The 12,659-nt window shown below is 45.6% G+C and overlaps 2 protein-coding genes across 8 annotated transcripts in view; one reads left to right on the top strand and one right to left on the bottom strand.

Moving 5' to 3' along the window:
- Nucleotides 1–7,004, top strand: part of hmga1a (high mobility group AT-hook 1a) — a 212,612-nt gene extending 205,608 nt beyond the window's left edge. For 2 of the 7 annotated variants that reach the window (XM_035645486.2, XM_035645489.2), the window contains 4 exons: nucleotides 1,960–2,074; nucleotides 2,694–2,774; nucleotides 3,651–3,707; nucleotides 4,832–7,004. In XM_035645486.2, coding sequence (XP_035501379.2) covers nucleotides 1,979–2,074; nucleotides 2,694–2,774; nucleotides 3,651–3,707; nucleotides 4,832–4,897 — 300 coding nt within the window. In that variant the 5' untranslated portion in view covers nucleotides 1,960–1,978 and the 3' untranslated portion in view covers nucleotides 4,898–7,004. The other 5 variants (XM_035645485.2, XM_035645484.2, XM_035645491.2 and 2 more) reach the window with 5 other exon arrangements.
- A 59-nt stretch (nucleotides 7,005–7,063) lies between these two features.
- smim29 (small integral membrane protein 29) lies at nucleotides 7,064–12,332 on the bottom strand. The gene is made up of 5 exons (XM_035645483.2): nucleotides 12,175–12,332; nucleotides 11,407–11,695; nucleotides 10,522–10,547; nucleotides 10,306–10,411; nucleotides 7,064–8,405 (listed from the first exon to the last, which is right to left on the bottom strand). Exons 2-5 carry the CDS (start codon nucleotides 11,512–11,514, stop codon nucleotides 8,337–8,339), a joined length of 309 nt encoding a protein of 102 aa, XP_035501376.1. The 5' UTR covers nucleotides 11,515–11,695; nucleotides 12,175–12,332; the 3' UTR covers nucleotides 7,064–8,336.
- Nucleotides 12,333–12,659: the final 327 nt, after the last annotated feature.

Raw genomic sequence — 12,659 nt, forward strand, 5'->3', positions numbered from 1 at the left:
TATATTTTTTATGTGTGCTGTGTGAAACGTGCCGCTGTTACACCGGAATATCCCAGATTGGGATAAATAAAGTAACTATCTATCAATCTATATATTTATATCCATGTATCTATCTATCTATCTCTCTATATCTATATCCATCTATCCATCCATCTATCTATATCTATCAATCTATATCTATATCTATATATATATATATCTATATATATCCATCTATCTATATCTCTATATATATATCTTTATCCATCTATATATATCTATCAATCTATATCTATATCTCTATATCTATATATCTATATCTATATCCATCTATCCATCCATCTATCTATATCTTTACAATATCTATATCCATCTTTATCTATATCTATATCCATCCATCCATCTATCTATCTATATCTTTACAATATCTATATCCATCTTTATCTATATCATCTATCCATCCATCTATCTATATCTATCAATCTATATCTATATATATATATCTATATCTTCATCTATCCATCCATCTATCTACATCTATATCTTTACAATGTCTATATCCATCTCTATCTCTATCCATCTAAGGGGGGGGGGGTTGGGCCCCTCGGTGCTGTTGGTGGCCCGTCCATCATGTCCCCGCCCCTCCAGTGTTCGTCTCCCGGGAGGGCGGCTCTTTAAATTGCCCCCACAGCCTCCTCCTGGCTCTCTGGCGCCTTTTCCCTCATCTGCCGGAGACAGGACGCACGTGCTCACAACAGGACGTCGTTGGACACAACTTCTCAACCTGCTGGTAAAAAGAGAAAAAACACCGGGGGGAAAAAAGAGAGACAGAAAGAAAATAATGTCAATATTCAGATGAGTGTTGTCCCTCGCTGAAGCCCGGCGGTGGTCGCTGCGGGAGCGGGGGCTGCTGAAGGGGGCGGGCTGCTGCGCGCCGCAGCCTATAGACCGAGCGACGCGCCGGACGGAAACACTCGGGCCGGGAAGCATCCGCGGGCTCCTGCGACGGTGAGTGCGCGGACACGGCGACGGTCGAGCGGCTGGAGCTGCTCACGCACGTCGATGCCTTGTGCGTGGAAGAGAGGAGGCGAGAGGAGGAGGAGGAGGAGGACCGCGGGACGGTGGAGCCGTCTTTTGTTGCACTGGCCCGGGCTCCTCTCCTCCTCCTCCGGCGCGGATGAACCCGACCACCTCGCCGGAGCTCGCGCTTTAAAAAAAACAAAAACCCACAACAACCCCGGAACGGGTTCATGCAGCCGCCGAGCGACACAACGAGCCATTGTGCACGCGTCGGTGTGTGTGTGTCGGTGTCGGTGTGTGCACGCGTCGGTGTGTGTGTGTGTGTGTCGGTGGCCCCGGCGTGCAGACGCGCAGGGGGGAGAGTTCGGTGCGCAGGCCCGAGGAGAGGAGACGAGAGGAGGGGGAGAGAGGAGGAGGAGAGGGGCCTGTGAACATGGCCGGTGCGCAGGGAGCGTCGGGTTCAGTCGCCTGCTGCAGATCCGCGCGGCCTCGTCGCCTCCAGAGTCTCAGCAGGAGCCGCGGAGCCGCAAATAGATCTGCGACTAAGCGCGGATTAATCGAGTTTAAGGACGCGCAACCGGTGCAGCGCGGTTAGCACCCGGCCGTCCTCGGTCTGTCGGCTGCGGTCGTCGGGTTTAATAGACCCCCCCCCCCCCCCCCCCCCCGTGTGTGTGCGCGTGCGTGCTCTCTGTGTGTGTGTGTGTCTGTCTCCCTCTCTCTCTGTGTGTGTGTGTGTGTGTGTGTGTGTGTGTGTGTGTGTGTGTCTCCCTCTCTCTCTGTGTGTGTGTGTGTGTGTGTGTGTGTGTCTCCCTCTCTCTCTCTGTGTGTGCGTGTGCGTGTGTGTGCGTGTGTGTGTGTGTGTGTGTGTGTGTGTGTGTGTGCGTGACTGAGAGCCGCCTGAACCGGTGTGATATATATATATATATATATATATATATTGATATTTATTTTCCTCTCCAGGTTCTGAAAGCGACGCACCATGAGCGACAAGGGGACCGTGTCACCTAAAGAGGAGGCGGCGGAGAAGAGGGGGCGTGGGAGACCCCGCAAGCAGCCGCAGGTGAAGACCTCTGACGTAAGTAGAGCACCGACGTGTGTGTGTGTGTGTGTGTGTGTGTGTGTGTGTGTGTGTGTGTGTGTGTGTGTGTGTGTGTGTGTGTGTGTGTGTGTGTGTGTGTGTGTGTGTGTGTGTGTGTGTGTGTGTGTGTGTGTGTGTGTGTGTCCACACTCAACATGGCTGCAGCGAGGCCCACGTGATCATTGTGTCCCCTCAGTCAGTGTGAACGTCTCCCAACCAACTTCCTGTGCAACCTGTAACACAACACCTGGTTTCCCACCCGCCCGCCCCCCTGTCGTGTGATGGGCGAGGCGGAGCGGCCCGTCTGGCCCGTGTGGCCCGTCACTCAGCGCCGCGTGCTCCCGGATTGAGTTGCTCGGTTGCCACGAGCTGCGAGTTGTAAACAAACGGGCCGATGCAACAAGAGACGAGTTCCGCTACGAGTTATTAACCCTCGCTCTTTTTAACGTTTACTGTAATAAATCCGAGAATCTGAACTCTTACATGAGATGTTTATATTCGTCTTCCTGTCGAAGTGTATCCGCGACGTATTTTAGTTTCAGTGTAAATGCTGTTAAGTAGTTTTTTTTATTTGTGGTGTGCTAACTTTTTCATGCTGCCGCTCTCTGATCGCCAGGAGCCGAGCGGGTCCCCGACTCCGAAGAGGGCCAGAGGTCGACCGAAGGGAAGCAAGAACAAGGCGTCTGGAAAGGGCAAAGTAAGTCCACGCGCATCCTGAACCAGGCGACAGGCGCTCGTCGTCCCGTCTTCTCCTTCTCTAACCCCCAACCCTTCTTCGTCCCAGAAAAGAAAGAAGGGATGTCCTGCTCTTACTGGTGAAATGTTGCCAGCCTTCTGCCCCCCCCCCCCCCCCCCCCCCCCCCCCCCCTCCTATTGTAAAGACCTCGGTTTACTTCCTTACTTCTTCTTTCTTCTTCGGGTGATGCTCTGCTCGGTCTGTACTTCCTGTCCTCCAGCTTCCTGCAGCTTGTCATGCACAGTGCGGCGCAGGTGCAGAGGCCGCAAAGACTGTTTCCAAGCTGACACTAAGCACCCCCCCCCTCCTCCTCCTCCGCCCCCACCCTGCACACAGTCCTAGTTCTTCTCTGCCTGTCGTCTCCATAGCAACAACTGGTCCCCCCCCCCCCCCCTTGTGCGCTCTTGTCTTCGCTGCTGCTGCGTATGGGGAAAGGCAGGGAGGCAGCGAGGGAGGGTGGGAAACGCGTGTGTGTGATACGGGTTTAGCAGCGAAGGCCGAGCTGCAGAGGGTTTGTGTCTCCGCTCGGTTCCACCAGCTGTCTCTGAGCCTCGGACCAGGTGGCCGGCGAACTGGAGTGCCCCGTGTGTGCAGTTCCTGTCGGCCTTCCAGATAATGGCCAATGAACCCGGTGCCCCCTCTTCAAATCTGGTGTCGCCTGCAAAGAGGCGCTGCTGCTGCCCCCTGCAGGCGGCCAGAGGGACAAGGACGGAGCGGAAGTCCGGATGGTTTACACGCCGCACTGAGAAGAAAGGAAGAAAAGAGCTCAATGTGAAATGCATCGTGGGACAGAATCATTACTCGACATATCCATCATTAACCTGCTCTCCTCCACAGAAGGCGGCGGCCGCCCCGTCCGCAGGGGCGAAGCGCAGGGGACGACCCAAGAAGGAGGTAAGAGACAAACATCCGCGCCTCCAGTGTGTTAAACTAATCTCCTCCCATATTGAATTATGATTGGTATGGCTGTCTGCGGGGCCAAATTGCATTTTCCCTAATTCCCGCCCGCCTCCTTCCTCCCAGACGAGTCATTTTCATTTTCATTTTCTTTTTTACTCAGCGAGGTTATTTTAGCTCCCGCTCAGTCAGAACAGACGTTTTGTTCTCTACCTGCGTGAACACAAGTTATGTAATTTGGGCCCGAGCTCCACCGACAGAGTCAGAGCGAGGAACTACTGTAATTGAGTGAATTATTAATTATTACTATTCAGCAAATTTGCACAGGCAATCAAGGTAAACTTGTGAAATATCCATTATGTTCGGGGTCTCAAGCCTCAATAGAGCCCCTCACCACGCCCCCCTTGCTTTACATTTGATGTAGACTCGTGTGTCACATGAAGACCTACAACAAAATTCACCTCGCCATTGACCTCGGACCAACAGTGTGCAAATGTGCACATTTCCACACGTCCTCTTTAACGAACTCCTCCGAGAGACTTCACACCAGCAACTTTAAATCCGGTGTGTCATCTCAACACCTATGGGATCAAACAACACTCAAAGCTCATTATTATCATTATTATTATTATTATTATTATTATTTTGTAGCTGTAAAGTACGTTTACAGCTGCTTGTTTGGAATCCAAACCTGTCGTAACAGTTCTGTCACGTTCACGAGTGTCGGAGGGGGATGAGTCACCGACGGGAATGACCCGGAGTTACCCCTCGTAGCTCCCCGCCCCTCTCGTTTTTATGAATGAACGAACGTCGTTGGCAGCGGTCGAGTGTCGGGGAGGAAAAAGCAACAGAAGAAGAAGGAGAAAAAAAAAAAAGAACCGCAGGAGGAGGATTCCTCGTCGTGACTCACCGTGAATCACTCCTCGCTGCAGATGGCTCACCCTCCCCTGGGTGCTCTTCATGCCACAGTAGTTTTTAAAAGATCTTGCTTGTTGAGACATGAATCACAGGCAGCTATTGTTGCTCCGAACATTAAAAAAAAAAAAAAAGCCCTTGAAGCATTTTCCTTGTGCTTGACATTGAGTTGACATGAGTTTTTTTTTTTTGTGTGACTTGTGCAGGAGAAGGAGGAGAAGGCGTCCCAGGAATCATCCGAGGAGGAGGAGGAGGAGGAAGAGGACCAGTAATTCACCAACGCATGCTACCTCACTCAACATACTGACTTACTGTTAAAACCAGAACTGGGCTGTATCTCCGACACCAGTGCCACCAACATGACCACTGTTCACGACAGAGCCTCCCCCCCCCCCGCCCGCCCGACGGAGGGGAGCGAACACCGTACATTTAATCATGCAGCAGCACTGGATAGAACGACGGACCTTTGCTCCAGCATAGATCTAAGAATTACACGAAAGGTAAACAGCCCTTTTCTCTACGTGTCGTCGTATTATCACGAGTCTTTTATACTGGACAGCGGTTTGCTCTCTCCCGAGGAGCCTGGACGTTTCTGTTGGTAGGACACTTCTCTCTGCTCGGTGTTACTTAACTTTGTTGTTTCCCGCAATCTTGAGACGTTTTTTAGGGCAGATAGAAAAAGTTTCTCCGTGTTTTGTACTGGACAAAGGTGAATTTTACCTATACTTTTTTTTTGTGGGGGGGGGGCGTGTGTTCACGTGAAGAGGTTCACCATTGCATCATGTTTTTGTGGATGAGGGAGGAGTTGATCCGCGGCGGTTGAGGATGAGAGTAGGTCACTTCTTCCCGTCCCCGCGTCTAAATCTGCGCAACGGGATCTTTTTTTCACCTCGTCTTCACAGAGAGACGCAGAATCTCTCGTCTTCGCCGCCTCACTTCCTGTCGGGGACAGTTTAGATCCAGTGACGCTTCCCCCCGGCCCGGTTCCTCGGCGCGTACAAGCGGGGGAGAGACGTTACAAGTGTATCATTTGGGAATCGGACTAGTCTGATCAGACTTACTGTTTTGTTTTGTTTTATCCCTTCGGGTTACTTTACCATTTAAAGACAAAAAAAAGAAAAAAAAGAAACATGAGTGTGCTGCTTTTCAATGTCATAATAAAACTCAAATCTGTTTTTGTTGGTATATTGTGTGTTTGTGAGGATCGTCGGGGGTTTGGCAGAGTTCTTTTTCGGCCCAGAGCATCCGTGTCGTTTTCTTCAGGGAGCTTTTTACAAAATGCTGTTACGTTGGCGTCGTCTTTTCTTCTTCTTCTTTTCTTCGCGTCTTCACGTGGTCGTCGGTTTCCAGGCGCCCGCTCGCCTGTCGCTCGATCGCCCGGCCCACATGAACTGCGACGGGAGTTCCGGGAGTCGTCGGTGGCGCCGCTCGTCCGACCGGGGCCGTTACGTTTTCATTCCACCTGGCTCTCACCGCTTCGTTCAAAAGCTCGGTCCTTGTGTCGTTACCTAGAACAGTAGAATATACTTTTTCTTAGTCTTTTTTTTTTGTGTGTGTGTTGTTTGACGTCAGCTACAGTTAAAAAAACAAACATGTTTGTGTATTTCTACGTGTCAGGGAACCTGCGGTCACAGTCCTCTTAAAAAAAAAAAAAGAAACCTGGGTTTTTCCACACACCTACGCTGCTACAACCTCAGTTACGAAACCCGGAAAACTGCAAACAGGCGACACGAGGCCTGGAATGTCATACCTCACTCTACAGCTTACTTTACCATATGATAGCATTTAACTGTTTGTTTTTTCTAATGTAACCTCTGACATGAGATGGAAAGATGTCGTTATTACAAAGTTTTGTTTGGTTGCCTGACTGTAATAACTTGCATGTCGCGTCTCGGTCGGTGCAGACAGGTTGTTTTTCCTCTTCTTTTTTTTTAAAAATGTGTGAAGCAAGTCAGGGAGACCTGTCAGCTTGACGACTGTGTTCGCTGACTGTGGTAGATTTAGCAGGTTGTGTTTTTATCCTTTAAAAGAAAAAGAAAAAATTCTTTCCGGTGCACTGAAATGTTGGTTCTGATTATTTTTTCATGGGACAAAATGTTTGTTGTTTAGCGATCGACTGGGCGCGACTCTTTTCTCCCCTCTGGAACGTTTCTGTCGGGACACGACCGACCGTCAACTTTCATATGGACTCACTCAAACATCCGTCACTCTGCATACAAACAATCTCTGCATCCGTTCATTTATATACTGTAAAACTCGACAGGATGGGATCATTCTTTTTAATGTACACCGTATATAAATGTACAATTGTCTATATTTCTATGGTGCCCTGCAACAATTTGTATCAGAAATGGTCAATAAAGAGAATTTTCTTTGTCATTTTGCCTGGTCACATTTCTGTTCTTTTGCATCCACGTCTCGAGGAATCATGCAGGAGGTGATGGACCATATTTTATTTACATCTTCAGAATCGGCCTCGTCCAGTTTCCTTCACAGTAACATTTACATCACTAGTTTCTTTTTAATTTTTAACTTTCCGGTCAGTGCGAACTGAAGTCAGAGGCTTGGTGAGCACGGATGTCGTGATCCAACCGAAAGGCGCCGTTTCATATTTTGACATTTTATGTAGAAACAAATTCTGATTTGTGCATAAAATGATCCACGAAATGTAAAAAAAAAAAAAAGACTGAGGAGGATGAAGGAAAACATCCACCTGTCGTAGAAGTTTCTCAGACTGACAGTATTAAGTCTAAGTTAAGTTCTGTTCTTCAGTTTTCACATTCACAAAATTCAAGGCATCGCGTAGAAAGGTAACGAAACGGTTTTGATGAGGAAACAGAAAAGCAGGAGCTTTTTTTTTCTTCCTGAGAGCTTGACACAGTCAGACTTGTGGCATTCGCCTGAGCAGATTCTCCCGCCGCTGCCTCGCAGACAGGACATATCCAGGGCAATAGTCACTGCTCGTTGTGGGGATGAGGAGGAGGAGGAAGAGGTGGTTGGGTGTTATTTACTTCCAGATCTGGAGTTTCATACCTTCGATAAGAGTCATCGGATTTAGGATCGTCTGAGTGAATTAAAAAAACATTTTCTGACTCAAAATGAAACAGAAAATGCTCCAAACTTAATATTTTAGCTATAAATCTAAAGCTTTGAAGTTAAAATCTCTTTTTGTGATTTGTGACTGATCGAACACTTAAACAGTGTTTTTCTTTAGAGAAGCCATAATTGTTTTATACTGCGATTGGAAGCGACCGGTTCACCACGACCAGTCCAGGCATCTATCACAAGCCCTCTCTCAGCAGGAGGGAGGCAGGACTCTATTTTGGTTTTTTTTGGAAACTAGTGCAGAACATTCATAAAATATAGTCAGAACCAAATGTTGGACCGCGGCCCGCAGGGACAGAACCGCCGCGTGTCACTCCCAAGTTGTACATGTAAACCATAGAGTTACACCCACAGGGGTCGCGTCCCCCCGAGAAGAACCACGGGGAAAACAAACGTCTGAATAAATAATTTTCAAATAAATAAATCTCAGGTGCTGCGTCTGTCAGGCACAGGGTCGGCATCAGAACCTCACATACATCACTATGTACATAAAAAAAGAAAAATAATGCTGATTCAGTCAAAGTTCATAAACGCAGTGCGATGATAAAAAAAAAGCAAAACAAACGTAATCGTGACGCGACTGATTCTCTCCACACGCCACCGCCATCACGCATTCACGTCCTTGGCCAGGAGGGGGCGTCGCTGTTGATAACTCCTCGCCCAACCTCGTACAACCTGGAGATATGAAATCAGAGGACAGTTTCATTACGGGTCAGTGATATTCATAAATCTGACAATTAAAAGAATTTAAGAACAAGCGAATAACAAACTAAGGAAATCAATCCGCAGACGTCACTATGGAAACACTTCCTGCCGAAACAAAAGCGCCAATGAACAATAAAAATGCTTTCTGTGAATTCACCTCAAAACCAGGGACAGAAAAACATTTTGCTTATAATTAATTTTTAAGCACTAAAAAATAAAATAAAATAAAACATGCAGAAGATAAAACTGAAACTATCTTACTAGATTAAATAAAAACCTTTTATTTCAACAAAGCATCTTAAACCAATGCAGAACTTTGTCTCGGCTGCAGAGTGAGACTTCATGCAGTGTTGCCGGGTAAATGTTGCCCCCTGGTGTTTCTCACGTGTCAGTGCAGTTTGTGACCGGAAACAACCAGTTCCACCTTTGTTGTTGCAGCCACAACAATCCATCTCCATGTTGGCTTTTCATAACACCAGATACTTGTACTACATTAGTATCAGAGGAACTTCAGAGCCAGGCGACACTTTCTTGTTGATGTAACATGATAAATATGAATGATATAAGTTTGTTTGGAAAGAGAAGTGTTGATGAAACCCTGAAACAAGCCTGAAACTGCTAAAATGAGAAGTGCAACTTTTCTACTGTACTTCTACTATTTGTGGCAAAGGTTTCTATCTGGAAGAGGAAGAGACGGACAAATTGAGACACCACTTGGTGCAACCATGGCAGACACGGAGGCTGCAAAATTGGAAAATTTGTTAAATCCTGAAATGACCCGGAAGTATTTCATCGGCAGCTATGATAAGAGCTGTTCGATTTGTCCTTCCTCTCCTCTTGGAGAGCAGCCCACATTTCAGAAGATGAACTACAAAATCCTTAGCGGCTCCATCAGCATGTTTCAGTGGTTTACCAGCGTGTGACATCAGATGTTATGATTCATATGTAACAGTAACTTACATGATGACATCTCTTCTGGGTCATATTCACACTATTCTTTTTCTACTTCAGATTGAATCATTTACTTGTGTGCATGACGCGTCACGTTAAATATCGCGGCCGCCATGAATTATGGGAAGTCTTATTTCTCCTTTCCTTTCGCATAGGAAGCTCTAGTGTACCCTCTGCTAAAGGAGATAGAAACGAAGCATTGAAGCACCTTTTCTAAGCATTTAGAGAATCTGAACAGCTCTTATCATGGCTGCTGATAAATTACCTGCTGGTCACTTCACTTCCTAAGCCCATTTGACAATTCAACTGCACCATTAATGTTTAGGAAAGGTGCTTTGATTCTTCTTTTCCTATCTCCTTTAGCCTAGGGTACACTGAAGCTTCCTATGCGAAAGGAAAGGAGAAATAGACGCCCCACAATTCATTGCGGCAGCGATATTTAACGTGACGCGCCATGTACAAACGTAAAGAAGAGTATGAATATGACCCAGAAGAGACGTCATCATGAAACTTACAGTTTACATATGAATCATTTACATCTGATGTAATGTGGATATATAGCATGACTAAAATAAAATCATATACAACTTGACGAAACACATTCTTCATATATTAATTTGTAGAGCCCGACCGATATATCAGCCGATATGAGCTTTTCACTGACACGTTAGTATCAGCGCTTATGTTTGCAAAAAAATGTGCATTTATGTTTTGACATTTTATGTTAAATAAATTATGTTTATTTTCTTAATTTAACTAATATATATTTGGTTGTATTTGTGTTTTTTCTTTTTATTTACCGTTATTTATGAAAAGTTTATGGTTAAAACAAAAATATCAAGCCTCAATCACATGATTTTCATTTTTTCCTGTCTCCCACTTAAGAAAAACGTGCCACAGAGCTGATGGTGGGTCATACCTGTGTGTCCTCTTCCTTCCACAACATTTCCTGTTCGGCCTCGATCAGTTCCTCCGACGGGTCGTACGTGTAAACTGGTAACAGTTGATGACGGAGTCGGTCAATTCTGAGGGACAGAAATCAGAAGACTCAAACGACGGCCGAGTGAAGCAGTCGCGTCTATAACAGAAGCACCGTGAGATTAAATCCACATGCGTAGATTATAGTGAGTCTTACCTTCTTTTCTTTCTGATGTACATGATCTGAAACACAAATTAAAACGATACAATGATGGTGAATGATTAAAGGTTAAGCAGTTTTGTCTTATCACACATTTATTCCATGTGTTGACTAAGAGCCCGACCGATATGGATTTTTTTGTCGGGCCGATGCAGATATTGCTATAAGGGAGTACAAGATTTCCAGATATTAATACATCGGCCAATGAATATTTAAATCTGTCAATGATTCCCAAGATGCCGTTATTAAACCTTTATGACAATGTAATTGAGGCTTGATATTTTAGTTTTAACCATAAACTTTATCATAAATAAAAAGAAAACACAAACACAACTAAATACATAGAACTTGAATTAAGAAAATAAACATAATAAAAAAACATTAAAAAAATAAGTTTGATGTATTGCATTTTCAATTTATGGTTATTTATGATAAAGCTGATGGTTAAACTAAAATACCGAGCCTCAATTATATAATATTAAATATGTCTTTGCCATAAAGGTTTGATAACGGCATTTTAGGAATAATTAACAGATTTAATATATATCGGCCGTTGTATCGGTATCTGGAATCTTGTACTCCCTAATATTGATATCGGCAATGGCCCCCAAAAATCCATAACGGTCGGGCTCTAATAAAAGCAACCTGAACTGATTAATCGATTATCAAAAAAGAGATTAATTTAGTAATCGATTACTAATTGATTAACTGTTGCAGCTCTTATGAGTAATAATCAATATCGGTATCGGCACTGAAAGAAAAAGCCATATCGGTCGACCCCTAATGTAGTGCATATTGTTGCATTAGATTTTTGTTCGTTGTTGATAAAAAAAAAAGAAGAAGAAGATATGGATCAGTGCAGAATCCGGTTCGACGACGTACCACAGCCGCAGCTATTCCGATGATGGTGATGAGGAAAAACGGCACCAACACGTAGCCGACGGCCACGTCCCCGTCGATGACGGCGGGGGGCTGAGTGGTGCGGTTCATTGCATATGTTCAGGGTGGACGTGGTCGGGGGGGGGTCACGGGGGTTTCTGAGGGCAGCTAACCCTCCCTCCCTCTGTGCAGCGGCTCTCTCCTCGAACTGCCCCCGGGCTGTTGACGCCTCATCCTCTACGTTCATGTGACTCCCACATGGTTCCTGTCTTCTCCCTGATCAGCGGCAAATCTGAGCAAAAAACAAAATTCGCAACAGTTGAGGAGAGGAAAAAACGTGTTGGACAGATACAAGCCAGGTCAAACATTATTCCTCCACCACGTCAAATATTAAAATATACGCATTTTTGTTCCGGTCGCAGCCGCTTTTAAAAACACAACACGGACCAGTTCAAGTGTGACACGAGCAGTTAGCCTCGTTAGCTAACACTTTTAAACCGGTTCTGCTTCTGTTTTCGCTAATGTCTGCTCGTACAACCGATCAGCACCGAACGGGAGACATGAACACCGACGTCCCGAGAACTTTACACTTTAAAAAGCTCCAACGTGAACCGAACAGCTGCGGACCAATGAGCAAGCAGTATCTAGTAGCTCCGGTACACACTCACACGCACCGGGAAGTTCCACAGCTCGAACCCGCCGATGACATTTTATTTTACAAGCGTCAGATGAAACGTTTTGTGTTGTTTTATTTAGTAAATTCTCACTTACTGTGCGATGTTCAACGCTTCTCTCCGACGAACGTTATGATGATGATGCGTTTCACAAGCAGCTAATCTTCACCGGATGCGACAACGATAGCACTTCCCGTCTACATTCCTTCAGAATAAAAGGGCCACAAATGAATTTCTTCTTCTTCTTCTTCTTCTTCTTCTTCTTCTGGGAGTTTTATCGGCAGTTGCCAAAGAACGTAAAGGTACCGCCACCAACTGGCGGAGTGTGAATCAGGAGACTTACTTGCAGCCAATATTGTTTAAATGTTTAAAAAATGAAATTTAAATTAAAATAAATTAAAATTATCTTCATTAGTTTTGTTTTGTTTCATTTAATTTTAAGAATTCATTTGTAAAAAGATCACGTTAATTCAAACTTTACTTACTGGCCAACGTTGGGGGTGTGAGACGGAAGCTGCTACATCCGGCCTGAATATCCGTCGAATATGCAAACTAAAACTAACGCTGTCTCATCATAACTAT

Source organism: Scophthalmus maximus, chromosome 3 (assembly GCF_022379125.1).
Source record: "Scophthalmus maximus strain ysfricsl-2021 chromosome 3, ASM2237912v1, whole genome shotgun sequence".
Classification (NCBI taxonomy): domain Eukaryota; kingdom Metazoa; phylum Chordata; class Actinopteri; order Pleuronectiformes; family Scophthalmidae; genus Scophthalmus; species Scophthalmus maximus.